This window comes from Chelonoidis abingdonii, chromosome 2, assembly GCF_003597395.2.
Source record: "Chelonoidis abingdonii isolate Lonesome George chromosome 2, CheloAbing_2.0, whole genome shotgun sequence".
Classification (NCBI taxonomy): domain Eukaryota; kingdom Metazoa; phylum Chordata; order Testudines; family Testudinidae; genus Chelonoidis; species Chelonoidis abingdonii.
In genome coordinates, this window is record NC_133770.1 from 89,222,304 (window position 1) to 89,239,683 (window position 17,380).

At 43.5% G+C, this 17,380-nt stretch overlaps 1 protein-coding gene across 33 annotated transcripts in view; it reads right to left on the bottom strand.

The window, feature by feature from the left end:
• Positions 1 to 17,380, bottom strand: part of CLASP2 (cytoplasmic linker associated protein 2) — a 282,910-nt gene that overhangs the window by 259,854 nt on the left and 5,676 nt on the right. For all 33 annotated transcript variants that reach the window (XM_075062549.1, XM_075062551.1, XM_075062547.1 and 30 more), the window contains exon 2: positions 9,650 to 9,728. In XM_075062549.1, the coding sequence (XP_074918650.1) occupies positions 9,650 to 9,728 (79 nt within the window). The remainder of the gene's footprint in view (positions 1 to 9,649; positions 9,729 to 17,380) is intronic.

The following is a 17,380-nucleotide window of genomic DNA, read 5'->3' on the forward strand; positions in this document are numbered from 1 at the left end:
CCAGTAGTCTTTGCGCACTGTTTTGTTCAATTTTGCCCCCTCTATGGTGACCAAGACATAGCAGCCACATCTCGTGATCTGAGCCTTCTCTAGCGCTGAAGTCTCCCAGTAGATAGTGTCATTCACCTGTGGTAGCTTGCTGATGATACTGTTGAGTTGCTGATAAAACAAATCCTTTAATTCAGACGTGGATGAAAGTGTTGGAGCACATGGGCTAATGTTGTTGTCTCTCTTTGAAAAGGACTCCCTAGCTTTTTTATACATGTGAAAAAAACTCTTCAAACACAAACTGAAGTTAAATCTCTGCAGTCATGTCTTCCTATTTCTGCAGTGACTGTGCCAAACCTATTGCTGCTGCTACTAGGCATGGTGGGCGAGGCAATATCTTTTACTAGACCGACAGCTGCTGGGGAAACTGACAAGCTTTCCAGCTTACACAGTTCTCCTTCAGGTTCTCCTTCAGCCCAAACCTGAAGGAGAGCTCTGTGCAAGCTCAAGTTTATCTCTCTGACCAACCGAAGCTGGTTGAATAAAAGGTACCTGCCTTGTCTCTCTAACATCCTGGGACCAGAGGGGTTACAACAATGCTGCATACAACACTGGTGGATGACTGTTACTACTAGAAAGAGGGGAATTGCCAGTTGCCTTTTCAGTTTGAGCAGCTACTGTACTTTTGAGTATGATGCTTGGAAAGAGGGGATGCTCAGAGAGGGCTCTGCATTGCAAAGATCCCACTACCCCACTGCTAGGGTGGCTGATGGCAGAAGCCAATACACCTAACCTTTTGCTTGGGAGACTGATCATGGCAAGGCCACCCCAGTACAAGAGACCTCCAACAACGTAGCAGGGAGCTTCTCAGAGATCTTCAGCCTGCCAGGACATCACTGCTCCTTAGCCTACTGCTCTTCTTTTGGAAGATAGGGCCTGGGACAGGAGGACTGAAATCTCAGCTTCATGACACCTCAGTAGTGGGTTGTATGTCCATAAGGCCTTCTTCCATTGCAGCAGCAGACTCTGTGGGGTAAGCATAAATTCATTTTTGAGGAGGGCACTGCCTAGCATTATTTGGGGGGGAAGGGAGGATTAATGTATTTAGTAATGGATGTGGGGCCTTTGGGAAGACACAGGGTTAGCCAGCATAAGAGGAAGGTCTTCAACCATAAAGTTGATGAGGATGTATCTTACAAGCAGCAGACCAGGAAAAAGGGGGGCACAGCACAGGACACAAGTAAATGTCAGCTTTTTGACTAGACGTAGGGCTTTTCTACACTGCCCACCGATATAGCGGGCAGTGATTGAACCAGTGGGGGTCAATTTAGTGCATCTAGGATAGACACGATAAATCAAATGAGCGCTCTTCTGTCAGCTTCGGTACTCCACCAGAATAAGAAGCGCAAGCGGAGTCGACGGGAAAGTGTCAGCTGTCAACTTACCGTAGTAAGTAGATCTAAGTATGCTGAATTCAGCTGAAGTTGCGTATCTTAGATCAGAGGTCAGCAACCTTTCAGAAGTCGTGTGCCAAGTCTTCATTTATTCACTAAGGTTTCACATGCTGGTAATACATTTTAAGGTTTTTAGAAGGTCTCTTTCTATAAGTCTATATTATATAACTAAACTATGCATGTAAAAGTAAACAAGGTTTTCAAAATGTTCAAGAAGTGTCATTTAAAATTAAATTAAAATATACTGATCTTACGCCACCAGCCTGCTCAGATCGCTGCCAGCCTGGGGTTCTGTTCACCAAGGCCAGCAGCAGGGTGAGCGTGGCCTGCCACCGGGACCCCAGACAGGAGTGGGGTCAGGGGTCAGGGCAGAAGGCTGGGGTGTAGAGCAGAAGGCTGGGGGGGGTCAAGGGTCATGGGTGTGTGTTGGGGGCGGTTCAGGCGTGCAGGGCAGAAGGCTGAGTGTGTGGGTGGGGTCAGGGAGGAGGACTGGGTGTGTGTTAGGGTGGGAGCGTTCAGGGCAGAAGGCTGGAGGGTGTGCGGGGTTCAAGGGTCAGGGCAGAGGGCTGGAGGTATGGGGACTGCAGGGCAGAAGGCTGAGTGTGTGTGAAAAGGTGCAGAGCAGAGGGCTGGGGTGCTCAGCCCATAGGGGTGCTCCCAGCCCCCTGCCCTGAGCGGCTCATGGAAGGAGGCTGGAAGGGATATGCCCTGTTCCACCCCCTTCCCCAAGGCCCCGTCCCTAGCTCTCCGTCTCGTATACGGAGCTGTGTGCACGCTGCCATGCGTCCCCTTCCCCCTCGCTAGGGCCATCAGCTGATTGGCATAGGGACGGAGAGGGGGCGGGCAGGAAAGCACCACACGAGGCGAAGAAGCGGGAGAAGGGGAAATTTGGCTGCCGCAGAACCAAGCTTCTGCCTCCTGCCCCTGCAGGGGAGAGCGATGGGCAGTGGGGTTGGGGGCCAGGACCGCGCAGGCTGCTGAGTGCTGCTCAAAATCGGCTTGCGTGCCTTGGTTGCCGACACCTGTCTTAGATCAATCCGTGCAGTACTGTGGACAAGCCCTTAAACTATTGTAGAAATACATATTTCAAGCAATGGTGGTGGCTGGAATCAAAAAAAAAAAAAATCTAGAGAGATTCAGTAACTTTACTCATAGACTTCAAGGTCAGAAGGGACCATTATGATCATCTAGTCTGACCTCCTGCACAATGCAGGCCACAGAATCTCACCCATCCACTTCTATAACAAACCCCTAACCTATGTCTGAGTTACTGAAGTCCTCAAATTGTGGTTTGAAGACCTCAAGCTGCAGAGAATCCTCCAGGAAGTGACCCATACCCCATGCTGCAGAGGAAGGCGAAAAACCTCCAGAGCCTCTGTCAATCTGCCCTGGAGGAAAGTTCCTGCCTAACCCCAAATATGGGGATCACCTAAACCCTGAGCATATAAGCAAGACTCACCAGCCGGCACCCAGGAAAGAATTCTATGTAGAAACTCAGATCCCATCCCATTTAACAACCCATCACAGACCACTGGGAATACTTACCTGCTGATAAACAAAGATCAGTTGCCAAAATTAGGCTATCCCATCATACCATCCTCTCCATAAACTTATCAAGCTTAGTCTTAAAGCTAGATATGTCTTTTGTCCCCACTATTTCCCTTGGAAGGCTGTTCCAGAACTTCACTCCTCTAATGGTTAGAAACCTTTGTCTAATTTCAAGTCTACACTTCCTAGTTTCCAGTTTATATCCATTTGTTCTTGTGTCCACATTGGTACTAAGCTTAAATAATAATTCTCCCTCCCCAATATTATATCCCGCCAAATATTTATAAAGAGCAGCGTTCTTTTGGTTAGGCTAAACAGCCAAGCTTTTTGAGTCTCCTTTCATAAGACAGGTTTCCATTCCTCGGATCATCCTAGTAGCCCGTCTCTGAACCTGGACAGTTTGAATTCATTCTTCTATAACCATGCCACACAGTATTCCAGATGAGTCTCACCTTCGTATACGGTACTAACACTCCTTATCTTTGCTGGAAATACCTTGCCTGATGCATCCTAAAACTGCATTAGCTTTTTAACGGCCATATCACATTGGCGGCTCCAGTCACCCTGTGATCGACCAATACTCCGAGGTTCTCTCCTCCTCCATTACTTCCAGCTGATATATCCCAATTTATAATTAAAATTCTTGTTAATAATCCCTAAATGCATGACTTGCACTTTCACTACTAAATTTTACTTTACTATGTCCAGTTTACAAGGTCATCCAGATCTTCCTGCAGATTCCGGTCCTGCTCTGTGTTAGCATACTTCCCAGTTTTTGTGATTCACAAACTTATTAGCACATTCCCACTTTTTGTGCAAGGTCAGATAAAAGATTATAAAGATTGGTCTCAAAAACTGATCCCTGAGGAACTCCACTAGTAACCTCTTCCAGCCTGACAGTTCACCTTTCAGTTGACCCCTTGTAGTCTCCCCTTTAACCAGTTCCTTATCCACCTTTCAATTTTCATATTGATCCCCATCTTTTCCAATTTAACTAATAATTCCCCATGTGGAACCGTATCAAATGCTGTACTGAAATCGAGGTAAATTAGATCCACTGTGTTTCCTTTGTCTAAAGCATCTGTTACCTTCTCAAAGATGGAGATCAGGCTGGTTTGGCACGATCTACCTTTTCTAAAACCATGTTGTATTTTATCCCAATTACCACTGACCTCAATGTCCTTAACTACTTTCTCCTTCAAAATTTTTTCCAAGAGCTTATATACCTTATCTGATGTCAAGTCCCGCCCAATGCCCTAGCGCAACCAGGCACAGCTCCTAGTGAGCCTGGTGCCTGGTCCAGTGAGTGGGGTTGGGGGCAGCACAGTCATGTCGGAGGAGCTGCCGGCTTGGGGCACTGGCTCCTGGCATTGGTAGCCTGATAGGCTGCTGCTTTTGCCACTGTGATTCCTAGTAGAGCCCTGCAGCGCCACACACAAAAATTTGCATCTATCTGTGCAGGGCTCTACCTATCCTCCATGAACTTCCCTAATTTTTATTTTTATTTTATTAGAGTTTTGGCCTTCATAACACCCCTGGCAACAAGTTCCACAGGTTGACTATACATTGTGTGAAATACTTACTGTGTGTGTTTTAAACCTGCTGCCTATTAATTTCATTGAGTGAGCCCTAGTGTTGTATGTTATGTGAAGGAGTAAATATCATTTCCTTATTCACTTTCTCTGCACCAGTCAAGAATTTATAGGCCTCTATCATATCATTGTTCTTCTATGCTGCACTGTTCACAGCTAAAGATCAAATAAGAGTCCCAATATCTGTGAAGTGCTGAGATTCTTCAAGTACAATGATTCTGGTTAGAGGAAAGGGTAGGAATTAATTTGAGGGATGAGGTTAACTGTCTTGCCTCCTTTTGGGGCAGGGGGGGGAAGGTAACTCTGGTGAATGAGGACTTGTACATAGTTTCAAAGCACTATTTTTGTGCCATTTCTCCATACATTTATTCTTTTATTTTTCGTCCTCTTATGTACCACTCATTCAAAAATACTTCAAGTCATTTTTGCAAGCCATGGAATGTGGTAGAAAAAACAGAAATGCATGTTTACGTAATCTCTAGATTTTGTTTTAATCACATCTTCATGAAGTAGGTGTTAAATTATACCAGAGACCTACACTCTTTCAAAGACAGACACTTCTTTAAAAAAATGCTGCTTAATTTCTCCAGAACATACCTCTCTGTTCTTATGAATTACCAGGTATCCTTAGACTTCTACAATAATCTCTTTGGTTGTGAAAACAGTTCAATCACCTTCAATTAAGGGATTTAAAAAAAAATAATTTCAGCATTTACTTCTCTCAGAAGTCCCGGAAATATTAACATTGATGATAGCTGCAAAGAACGTGTAATATGGTTAATTTGAAAAGAAAGGGTCATCACCTTGTAAAATGCCCTCACTACAATGCAACACTGTTGCCTAGAAAATTGAATTAGTTACCTTTTACCCTATGGTATACCTCCATACAAAGATTACTAATGGGCAATTCAGGTCATATTAAAATGTCTGTGTTGTAACTACTGTACTTACTGACCTTGGCTAAACCTAATTTATGGGATATAGGTAGCTCATAAAGCTATATAGGTAACCATGTTTTTGTTTTGCTTTCACTCCTCAACAAAACCCTTGTTTATTCTTAAATGAGCAAATCCCTTAGATGACAGTTATTTCCCTTGCCCCACCTTTAAAGAGCTACATTCCAATGTAACTGCACATGCCCATGTTCTGACATGCTATGCTTAGGTAATGTGTTAGCTCAGTTATTACTGGGAGTGTTAGTATCATGCATAGGAACATTCCAATCTTTCAAAAAGACAAGATATGAAGTGAGAAAATACAGGATTTTGTTGTTGTTTTTTTTGGCATGCGACAACCCTTCAATTTCTTATTTCATTAAAGAAAATAATATATACCAAAAGAGCAGACAAATTTCCAGCTGGGGTAACATGGATTTAAAAAATACCCAACACCATTATATAAAAGTTGTAGCAATTTAATCTCAGAATAATGGGACAGAATGGTGCTTAATATAAGACGTGATCATCCTTGAATACATTCAAACTGTGACGCTTTTTCGAGTAAGAATATCAAACCACAAAGATTACTTACTGGAGTATATAAATGAAGAAAAAGGAGAGGGGGAAGTTAACGGTTTACAGCACATTTTCAATTTTCAAAGTAATATTTAAGAGCTGATTGGAAAAACGCTCTCCATTTCTAATCTGGATGTATGATGAGATCGAGCAAAGTCAGACTGAAAGAGGCATATTAGAGAATATATACATTTGCTAAGAAAAACATTCAGCCATCTTGTCTTCTATTTGGAGATCTTACACTCCCATCTCTCCCTTAATATTCTCCTGTCTAGTAATAGGAGCCCTCCCTCACCCCCCATATCACACTACTAGTCTGAAGTGTAAATCTGCAATACATAACTGGCCACTAGCCCACATCATTAACTATGACCATAATAGGCAGTGCCGTATCTGTTAAAATGTTACAGCTTTAGTTTGCAAAGAATCATAATTTTGATTCTTTCCCACTGCTGGACCATGGGAGCTTTGGGTTCAGCACAAAGTTTATAGGATGATTTATAGTCTTACACCCTCTCAAGTCAGCAGTACTGCTATTCATAGAGCCAAGATATGGATTGGAAATATTTTCTTCTAGAACCCAGACTGTTTAAATACAGTATGGTCAGACCCAAGAGAGTATTATTTGACTAATTCAGGCTTAATTATGCACAAGTGTGCAAGAAGCTTTTCACACTGAATATACAGTGCAACAACATAGCAGTGTTTTACAGAGAGACAGCTGAAAAGACAAACTACTAGGGTAATGTAATCCATATCTCTTTCCTTCTACATTAACAACCATAGAAGTGATTCTGCGCATTGATGGACTGGAGAAAAACTGGCTCTTAGTTAAACTTATTTCTCATCAACCTGGCATATAAACAGTGAATACACATAAAAAGCAAAAGTTCCATCCTTCCCCAGGCATTCCCATGGTTCCCCCAGAGCAGATCTCACATGGCAATTCAAGGCCTGGGTCTACACATAAAGTAGAAGCAGTTTAACTGAAACTGCAATTTTAAGTGGAATTAAACTGGTGAAAGTTGAGTTTAGACAAGCTCTTAAGCTCACCTTGGATAAAATGCATCACAGATAGGCTGGGGAAACTTGCTGGTTTATCAGCATCTACTTATTTAGTTTGCATGGAGCAGATATGCAGTGTCCACAGCTCAGGGTAGAATGGCATTGTTTTTATTTCAACACCAACATAGTAAAATATTTAAATTGTAAGCTCTGAGCAAAGACTTGATACCAAAAGTACTATCTATCTAAATCTATATATAAAAATCACATTAAAGCCCAGGTGTAATCCTAAGATGATGGAAAGCAAGGCCTTCTCCAATGAAGATTTATTGCAGAACTCCAGAACACTCCTGTCGTAGCTTCCTACTCAGATTTGAACCTTAGCGTTCATAAACTGAGAAGCTAGCATGAACCCTCTAAGCTTAATTACCAGCTTAGATCTGATATCGCTGCCACCAGCCAAGGATTCCAGGGCTTGGCTCCCTCTGGTCTCCCAAAACCTTCTCTGGGGGACCCCAAGACTCAGAAGCCCTGAGTCTTACCACAAAGGGAAATAACCCCCCTCCCCTTGTCTTCTCTTTACTTCCTCCCCAGGCTTCCCCTCCGTGGGTTATCCTGGAAGATTACTGTACTTAAACTCCTTGAATTACAAAACAGAGAGGGCAATTTACCTTCCCCCCCTCCTTCTTCCCCTGAGGCTGCACAGATTCACCCTCCGTAAATCTAACACAAAGAGAATTTCCCTTCCCTTCGTTCCTTAGCCTACCCAGAGAAAACTCAAACAGGTCTTAAAAAGAAAGCTTTATATAAAAAGAAAGAAAAACACATAAACATAGTCTCTGTATCAGGTTGACAATACAGGGTCAATTACTTAAAAGAAAAATATGAATAAACAGCCTTATTCAAAAAGATATCCAATTTAAAACATTCCAGCAAACTACACACATGTAAATACAAAAAAACAATAAAAGCCTATTGTCTTTCTACCTTTGTACTCACAACTTGGAAACTGAAGATTAGAAGCTTGAAGACAGAAAGATCCCTCTCATAGCCGAGAGACAGACAAAAAACACAGACCCAAACATTCCCTCCCTGAGCTTTGAAAAATCCGGTTTCCTGATTGGTCCTCTGGTCAGGTGTTTGGTTCCCTCTGTTAACCCTTTACAGTTAAAAGAAACATTAACCCTTAGCTATCTGTTTATGACAACTCCCTACACATAAGACAAATATATCTGACATCTTTCAGGACAAGATAAAAGACTTAGTAGTTTCTTACATTAAGCACATTCCTTAAATATTAAGTATAGTGTGTGCTGTCTTATTGTATGATGGAAAGTGTTCGTGCTCTAGGATTTAGAAAGCTGCCTTATTTTTAATCACATTTTCAGTTATATTTAATTATATTTTAAAGCTCCCAGATGCCTGTACTTATAGGCATATACAAAATTAATATTTATACGATTTACTGCTCTGCATTGTCAAAATCGGCAACGAGCTCAAAGTCTTAGTGTGACACTTGAGCTCCTCACCTTCCAGCCCAGAGGTGAGAGCTACCAAGTAAGCTAAACTGACATACAGTGTAACTCAGGGTTTAAAAAAGGATTAAAGTTCTGGCAAGAACCTTATGGAGTAATATGCTGCTTACTGCCACTGATTTTGCTTGAAAAGTGATTTAATAAAAACAAATATTTTCTGCACAGATGGAAATAATACATGGTAAGTAATTTCTGAAACAAGGTAACCAACAAATCTGCAATTTTATGAACTCTCCATGAAATTATCTTCTTCACTATGTTTCTGCTAAAATGACCAGTAGAGAAATGGTTCTGATATTTAAATAAAGTATCAACATTAAGTTTCAAAGTCAGCATCCCAATGAGTCAAACAGGGTAGTTAATTCAGACCTCTCAGAATTTTGCACTTAGGCAGATGTCACTGCACCCATCTGCAATCAATAAACGTTTGGATTTTTGTTAAGGGTTTTTTTTGTTTGGTTGGTTGGCTGGGGGTTTTTTTGTTTTTTTTTTTAAGAAACTTTAAATCCTACAGCACAATTCTACAGCAGGAGATGAATTCTGTAGCAAATAGTGGTCGCAGAATCATGTTATATATACATGGAAACCTCGTTAAGACATTGTACAAACAGAAACTGCAATTTATTAATACAATTTTAAAGTAATACAATCAAGTCACAATTTTAGATAATGGACAACAGTAAGCAACTGTGTAGCAAGAAATCAATGATAGAAAAAATTCTTCACAATACAGCTGTCTTAAAACATTAAGGTAAAGTACATACATAACATCGACAAGTTAATATAGGTATCTGTAAGTCAAACCCTAATGGGGCATATAGGCCCTCATCCTGCAGATATACTTGCACTAAAAAGCATGTGTTTACACCTGATTAGGGTCATAGTTACTCCCAAAAGTTCTCAGCCATTTGTCAGATATAGTTACTAAAATAAGAATGTTTACTAAGAAAACAGCTCTTTTTTCCTATATTTTTCTCTGAAGGAAAAGGAGAATTAAGTGGTACTTCACTCACCAGTTGGTACATAGGATTTAAAGTGTCCTGATAGTCTGTCAACAAAGGCACCTAGGACATCTAATCCAACTAATGCCACCTGTAGAAATAAAATAAAGTATTAGATGTATATAGTGCATCACAAGACAGCTCTTTAAAATATGTTCTAATCTGTCTATAAACACCTGGACTAGCTACTGCTGTAATCACCATACTGAACCTTCAGATCAATGTTCGAATTAGAGAGCTGACAATTATTTTCTAAAGGTTTTATATAAAGTGATAATTTTTACAATATTTAGGGTTCATCTAGTCTGTTTACATAGTATGATGCACTTTGGATTTTTCAGTACCTTTTGCATTCTTCAGTCAAAAGGGAGCAATTTTTAGGAACGCAACATTTTCATATTCTCATCTATAATGGATTTAAACTCAAATGATTTGTCTAATTTTTGCATTTGTAATTGACAATGATTTAGTTAAAATTCATTTGCTAAAGGAAGAGATACATCAACTATGTTTCCATGTCTGCTTACTGACTGTAAGGTTCCTAGCCCCTATGATCAATCTAGGTCAGGTGACCACTGGACTAAGGAGGTCATTTTTAAAGGCATTCTGGCCAGCTGTCTAGGTATTTAACTATGTAGTTGAAAGCACATGTGGACATCCTATCTTTAACCATGAAGATCACTTAGTAATATCTTATTGTACTTGCCAGAATTTTCAAACACTTTTAAGCTTATTTCTATTCCTGTTGTCCAAACTTAAAATTAATCATGCAATTAAAAAAAATTAATCATATGATTAAAAACAATTTAGCCAAACACCAAGGTATGCCAGGAATAAGGTAAAACATTAACATTATAAAATAATTCTCTAACAATCACTTTGCTTCAGCTTCACTGAAGGGATTAGGATCAAAACTAATTATCCCTCACAATGTCTGATGGAATTCAGTGGTTAACGGTTTTGAGTTATTTATTAGTTACTGACCTAACCTGATGACAATTTATGAAGAAATTCTCTATAAAGTAGATGGAAGTTTCAGAGTGTGACACTACCCCAAAGCAACACCCTGGCATCACTATATTCACCACTGTAATATAATTGTGACGTTTTGTACAAAGTATACCTTGTGAGGTATCATTTTAAAAGTCTTGATCTGCTGAACATGAATATTCCATTGGATTATATGTGCCATCATTGTATGTGAAGTTATGAAGCTTTGCTGTGTGTATCTTACTGAAATATGTTGTAACATTGGAAAACACCCACAACCAGGCTTTCAAGTACAACAATGGAGAAGCCAGACAGCACTGATGGTCAATTAGGGGGATTCCACCCTTCCACTACCAAGAACTATCTGAGGACCTGTATACAATGAAGACTTCTCAGAGGGAACACAGACAATGGACACTGCTTGACTCACATCACAATAAAAGATTTTTCCAGCAAGCTGGAAGAACCTATAAAGAAGGAGAAGCGATATCATCCTTTGGCCTCTCTCCTCCCACAACTCCACACCTGGAAGCACATCTGGTGGACAAAGATTTGGAATAGCAGAGGTGGTCCCAGACTAGAAAGGAGAATACTAGCTTGTATTAAGGCCCTATACCATCAGAGTGAGATGTTCCTTGATTCAAATCCTGTCTAGTTTATAGCACTCAGATTGCAATCTTACTTTTATTTCTTAGGTAACCAACTGGTCTTTCTGTAGTTAATAAATCTGTTTTATATTTTACCTAAAACAATGCGTTTTGGTTTAAGTGCTTGGAAAATCTGTGTAGCATACAAAAGCTGGTGCATGTCCTCTCCACATTGAGGGATGGACAGATTAGGTTATAAACTTACACTGGTCAAGCTTCTGACCAAGGCAAGATGATCCTAGGCTGGGGAGCTGTGGGAATTCACCAGAGTCTCTCTCTTGTTAGTTCATGAGTGGGTAGGAGAAGCATTCATGTAACTCAGCTGGGTGTATCCCTGCCTGTGGATGGCTGTGTAAGTGCAGTAGCTGGAGAGGCCTGCAGCTTGTCACAGCATCACAGTGTGAGAGAGAGCCCAGATTGGTACACCAGAGGGCTCAGCAGTACCCCAGTTTCAGATTGCACCCTGGGGAACCCGTCACACACAGCAAAAGTAGTCAACTTTGGACTTAAGTGAAATGTAGAAGATAAGTTGAATATACTGAAAGCTGTTTGCAAAGCTTTGGACAATCTGTAGAAATACAGCTGCTCTATTACTGATGCTGTTGAAATTTGGAAAGAATTTTAAGCAACACTGCAGGAAGAAACACCCAATGAAGTTAAATTGCAGGCAGTGAAGAAACAAATGGAGCAAGCACTTACTCACCTCATTTTCTTGCCAATATCTGCAACATAAATTATCAGGATAGAGGCCTAATTGCTGAAGAGGAAGATGCTATTATAATATGGACATCTACAATCATCCATCAATCACATCAACCATAATCATTTTCAAGATTGGAGTTGAACCATTCAAGAGGTTTATGTTTGCTGCTGAAGTTTTAAGAAGTCATGGCACTGAATTGGTGTAAGTAATTTGTTAAGCACCTGGAACCAGATTTTACTGAAGCACTAAACAAGCCCTTGACAGCAGTAGTCTCTTCCGCAGGTGCAAAGAAAACACCGTCCTGGACATGTAACAGTCAAGATGTAAGGGATGTGGTTTTATTAGGTTGCATCTTTATTAATTTAACTATATTCTGGGAACTATCCAGCAATAGTTCATAGGGTGTGGGTCATGATTCCTTTCTAATTGTTTCCAGCTGGTGAAGAGCTCTGTCAGCCCTCACACACACACACAAAAACTGGTCTCAAACCTGCTGTCTGGACCCCAAACACCCTCCTCTAATATGATGGTTAAGAGGCAAGAGAAAGGGAGTGTCTCTTCCGAGTACCAGATGTTAGGAGCCCTAAACCCATTACACAGACTCTTTGCAGGATGCCTTCCACTACAGTCAACTTCCAATTTATCAAGGAACCAGACCCTTCCATGAAATCAGTACCTGAACTGGACATCTCTCATGTGCTAAACTATGACAACACTACCATTACCTCGTGACATATACCACAGGGTCACTGAGCTCCTGCAAGGAAGGTGAAAACCAGCCATCCAGGCTAATCTGGCAGTGAGAAAAACTTCTCGCCAATCCAAAAAAGGAAACTAGCACAACGTTCACACCAGACCAAAAAAACAGGGATGGGATGGTGGGTGCCGCTAATTTAGGTATGACATTGGTTCAAGGTGGAGGAACAAAGTTTATGCACCTTCCCCATGCAGGAAGGCTTACATGAGTCTCAACAGCCTACCTACCTAGTCAGATTATTACTTCCTACCCTAATCATCCCTAGTCTGCAGCCACACCCAAGAAGGTGACCCCTTAAAGGCGCCACTATATTTCTTTCCCACCAGCTAAGACTTTTCTGCTTTGGAGCAAAATGTTCTGACCTTCAGCTCAACAGCTTCTTGTGGTGGACATCATCCAGTTACCATGCCGGATATCCAACTTGATCTGAACATTGTTCTGTGAAACACCAGGAGAGTGGATAAAATGAAGAAGGGCTGTACTGAAATGATCATCAGATCTGAATACCAGAACTACTTAGCCTATGTTAGGGAGATCATCATAATCATCAGTCCTGTGCTTTGTAATAGCTTTCTCAGAACCCTCGGGATCATGGGGATTGGTGGAAAGGCATACAATAAGCTTAAATGTCTGAGGGAAGAGAAGATGTCTGTCAGGGAGCCTGAACTTGCATACCTTCTGAAATAAGACGTTACACTTGTCTGGTCTGCAGGGCAAAGAGGTCTATCGATATACATCTCCACTTATGAAAAATGTTCTGTAGGTCTGTCTTTGAGGGTCACTCATGGTCAGTAGCGGATTTGCCATGGAGCCACTGGCACCATGGAGCCGGGCCGACATTCCAGGGGGGAACCCGGCCAAGGCCACTCTTCTCCGCCCCCCACTCTCTTCTGGGGGAGGCAGAAGCTTGGTGCTCCTGGCACTGAGGAGGCTCTTGCTGCAGTAGGGCAGCCAAACGCCCCTCCACTGCCTCCTCTCACAGCCTGCTCCGTTCCCACCCTCCCACCGATCAGCTGTTTCGATCAGCTGTTTGCTAGCAGGAGGGTGGTGGCAGAGAGGAGGCAGAGAAGAGGCAAGGTGGGGTCTTAGGGAAGGGGAGTGGAACGAGCAGACCTACTCTGCCTGCAGAGCTGCACAGCCCAGCTGAAAAAAGAAGGTGCTACTCAGATCCTGAGACTTTACAGCTGGACACCACCTTCTGCGTCCTAGTGCTGGCTGAGCTCCCTTCTGTGTGCTGGGAGCCATCCTCCATCTTGTACAACAGTGAGTGCCCGTAGTAGGGCAGGCAGGGCAAGGGGACAGAGGCAGTGGGGAAAGGGCATGGGATGGGGAAGAGAAGGGGATAGGGCAGAGATCTGCAACCTTCGGACCACAGCCCGCCAGGGTAAGCCCCCGGGTGGGCCAGGCCTGTTTCTTTGTTTACCTGCTGCGTCCGCAGGTTCGGCCAATCGTGGCTCCCACTGGCCATGGTTTGCCACTCCAGGTCAATGGAGGGGGATGCAGGATGAGGGACGTGCTAGCCACAGCTTCTCATAGCCCCCATTGGCCTAGAGCTGCAAATCACAGCCAGTGGGAGCCACAATTGGCCGAACCTGCGGATGCGGCATGTAAACAAACCGGCCCAGCCCACCAGAGAGCTTACCCTGGTGGGCCGCGTGCTGAAGGTTGCCGATCCCTGGGATAGGGGAAACAGGGGCCCAGCATTCGGATCCCCTTGGCAGTAGCTGGGGCTCCCCTGTTAAACAGGCCCATCAAACCCTCACCCTGACAAGCCCCACCTCCCCTGCATCTGTACCACCCTGATGAGCCCCCCCCATACCCTCTCTACTGAGCCCCAACCACCTACACCCACACCCAAATGAACCCTGTAGATAAATCTCTATATTAAGCATCTTCACATAACTTTCATATGACTTTGTATTATGCCTCTCTATATAACCTTGTATTAAGCCTCTTTCATATGATTTTGTATTATGCCTCTTCATGTAACCCTGTATATTAAGCTATTTTCATACAACTTTGTATCAAGTCCTTTAATACAGGAACTTTGTATCAGATCCCTATGAAGAAAAAAAACTTATAGAAAACTATACCAAGGCTTAACGCACAATGTTATAGCCCCTAAGGATAGTTAAAGTAGAAGAAAAGTGCCTTTTTGCTTGGAGCAGAATAAGATTCCCCCCGCCGCCGCCTTTAATCAATTGCTGTGTTGAATGAATGAGGTGTGAATGAGCAAGGCATGGAAGGCAGGCACCTCCAGACAGCTAGTTGGAGAGGGGATGGAAGCCAGACCCAACAACAATAAAACTTGTCAAATGGGCTCACTGAAGAAGAGCTGACATATTGACGGGCTGGGGGGAGGGGGGGTGTTAGAAACAAGCACCTTCTTTTAGAAACACCCTCTTTGAACAGCAACGGGACAACTCCCAGAAGGAAGCAGCATAAAGGACACAGACAGATTTTGAATCTAGTACTGATTTGCATGAGAGGGAAGCTGCTATAAATGTGAGGTGTCTTGCAGAGGACCCTGGGTCTCATCTTGTCAACATGAGAGCATCGATTCGAACCGGTAGAAGCCTGGCTCCGCTCCACCCCTCCCGTCTAACTCACCTGGCCAGTGAAGTTAAGGGGAGCAACTAGTTGATAACAACAAGACGGAGTGGGCTTGTGTGTATGTGAGTGTAATACAGATTATATGAATACGATACAGTGTTGACTGATGCATGTATTACCAATGAATGTGATGTTTGTCTTATTGCCCCTGAAGAGATCCTGTGCAGTACCTTAAGTACAACAACCCCACCTCCTCTGCACCCAGACTCCCCACTGCCTCTAAGCTCCAACCACTTTCGCTTGATCCCCCCTGCAGACTCCCATTGCCCCTGCACCTGGCACCTCCCTGTGCATCCAGATCCCCCACAGAGCTGCCTGTACCCAGACTGCCATCCCCTAAACCCTCTTACCCCCCTAAACCCTCTCATCCCCATCTGGATACCTCTACACTAAGTCCTCCCGCACTTGGATCTGCTGCCAGGCTGAGCTTCCCTGCCCACATCTGGTGTGCCTGGCGCAAAAGGGGCAGGGCCCTAGGGTGTTTCTGTGGCAGGCCTGGCCCTTGTGCTGTGTCAGCGTCAGGTTCAGTCTCACTGCCAAATCCCTGTCCCAGAGGGGCAGGGGAGGCTGCAGGGTATTCTCCCACCTCCATGCAGCTTGCGCCCTGTGCTCCTCACTGCCGTGGTGGAGCTTCCGCATTTATTATTAAATAAATTCAGAATTTTAAAATATTATGCACAGAATGTGATGCAGAATTCCCTCAGGAATATGGGGCACTATACAGTTGGGATGGTGGGACTGTGAAGGGGGTGCTGGACAGTAGGGGATCTGGGCAGGGGGTATGGTGTGCAGGGTGCTGTGCAGTTGTGGTGGGAGGTCAGCAGGAGGGGTCTCTAGGCAGGGGCGGGGTGCTGGGCATAGGGATCTGTGGGGAAGTCTCTGGGTGAGGGGGTGCTGGCATAAGGGCAAGGCACTGGACAGGGGGGCAGTGTGGAAGGGGCACGCTGGCAGCACAGGGCTGGGTAGGGCAATGTGTGTCTAGAAGTTGTGGGTCTGTAACCAGTGGCCTTGTGCTGGGCTGAGTGGGGCCACTCCCACTGTGCCTCGTTGCCTGCAACCGGCCCTTCACTCTGCAGACCGCCCCCACCATCACATGCCCTATTTCCCCACTGGGGGCCCACAAATATGTTTGGCACCGGGCCCACAAAAAGTTAATCCAGTCCTGCTCATGGTTGCCTGAGAACTGCCTGCTGCGCTGATCTGCCAACATATTCTGACAACTGGGAAGGTGCAGAGCCACTGGTGTGATCTAATTCAGAATGCACCAAGCCCAAAGTCAAAATGGCCTCCTAACAGAGCAGAGGAAATCCTGCTACCTCATCTTTTGGCAAATGCCTAGCTGTGGTGATGTTACATGGATCTGTGGAGTTCAGATAGGAATGCTTTGTATGCCAGGTGGATCATAAGGAGAGAGGACCTATGGTTACCTTATGAATCTTGAGTTTGATGGTGATCTAGATGAACTCTCTATTCCTAAATGGAAGCATGTGTCACCAACATCTTCGTAAGCACAGGTATTCCATTCCACACCTAAAGAGGGTCTTTCCACCAGTTTTATGAGGAATTCTTCCTGGTCTGTGAATATCATTGTCCATGTGATGCCTGTTGGACAGACACACTGATTTCAACTGCTCCTGCATGGAACATAGTGAGGTCTGGCAAATCTCATCACATAGGTGTATGAGATCATGCATCCCAAGAGTTTGAGGCATGTTCGCACTAGTGTCTTGGGGTAATCCAAGTTGGTTGATGAAGCTCACTATCATTTGAAATCTTTCTTAAGGTAAACTCACTGATCTGGAATCTAACACTGCTCCAATGAACTATGCTTTGAATCCGAGTAAGCATGAACGTCTCTGATTTTAAAGCCCAGGGCAGTGAGGAGTTTTAAGAGTTCTTGGATCAAGTTGGTGTAGATGAATCTCTGCATTAAGCATCTTCACATAACTTTCATATGACTTTGTATTATGCCTCTATTTTCATATAACTTTGTATGAGATCCTTATATAGAAAACATTGTATTGAGCCTTGGT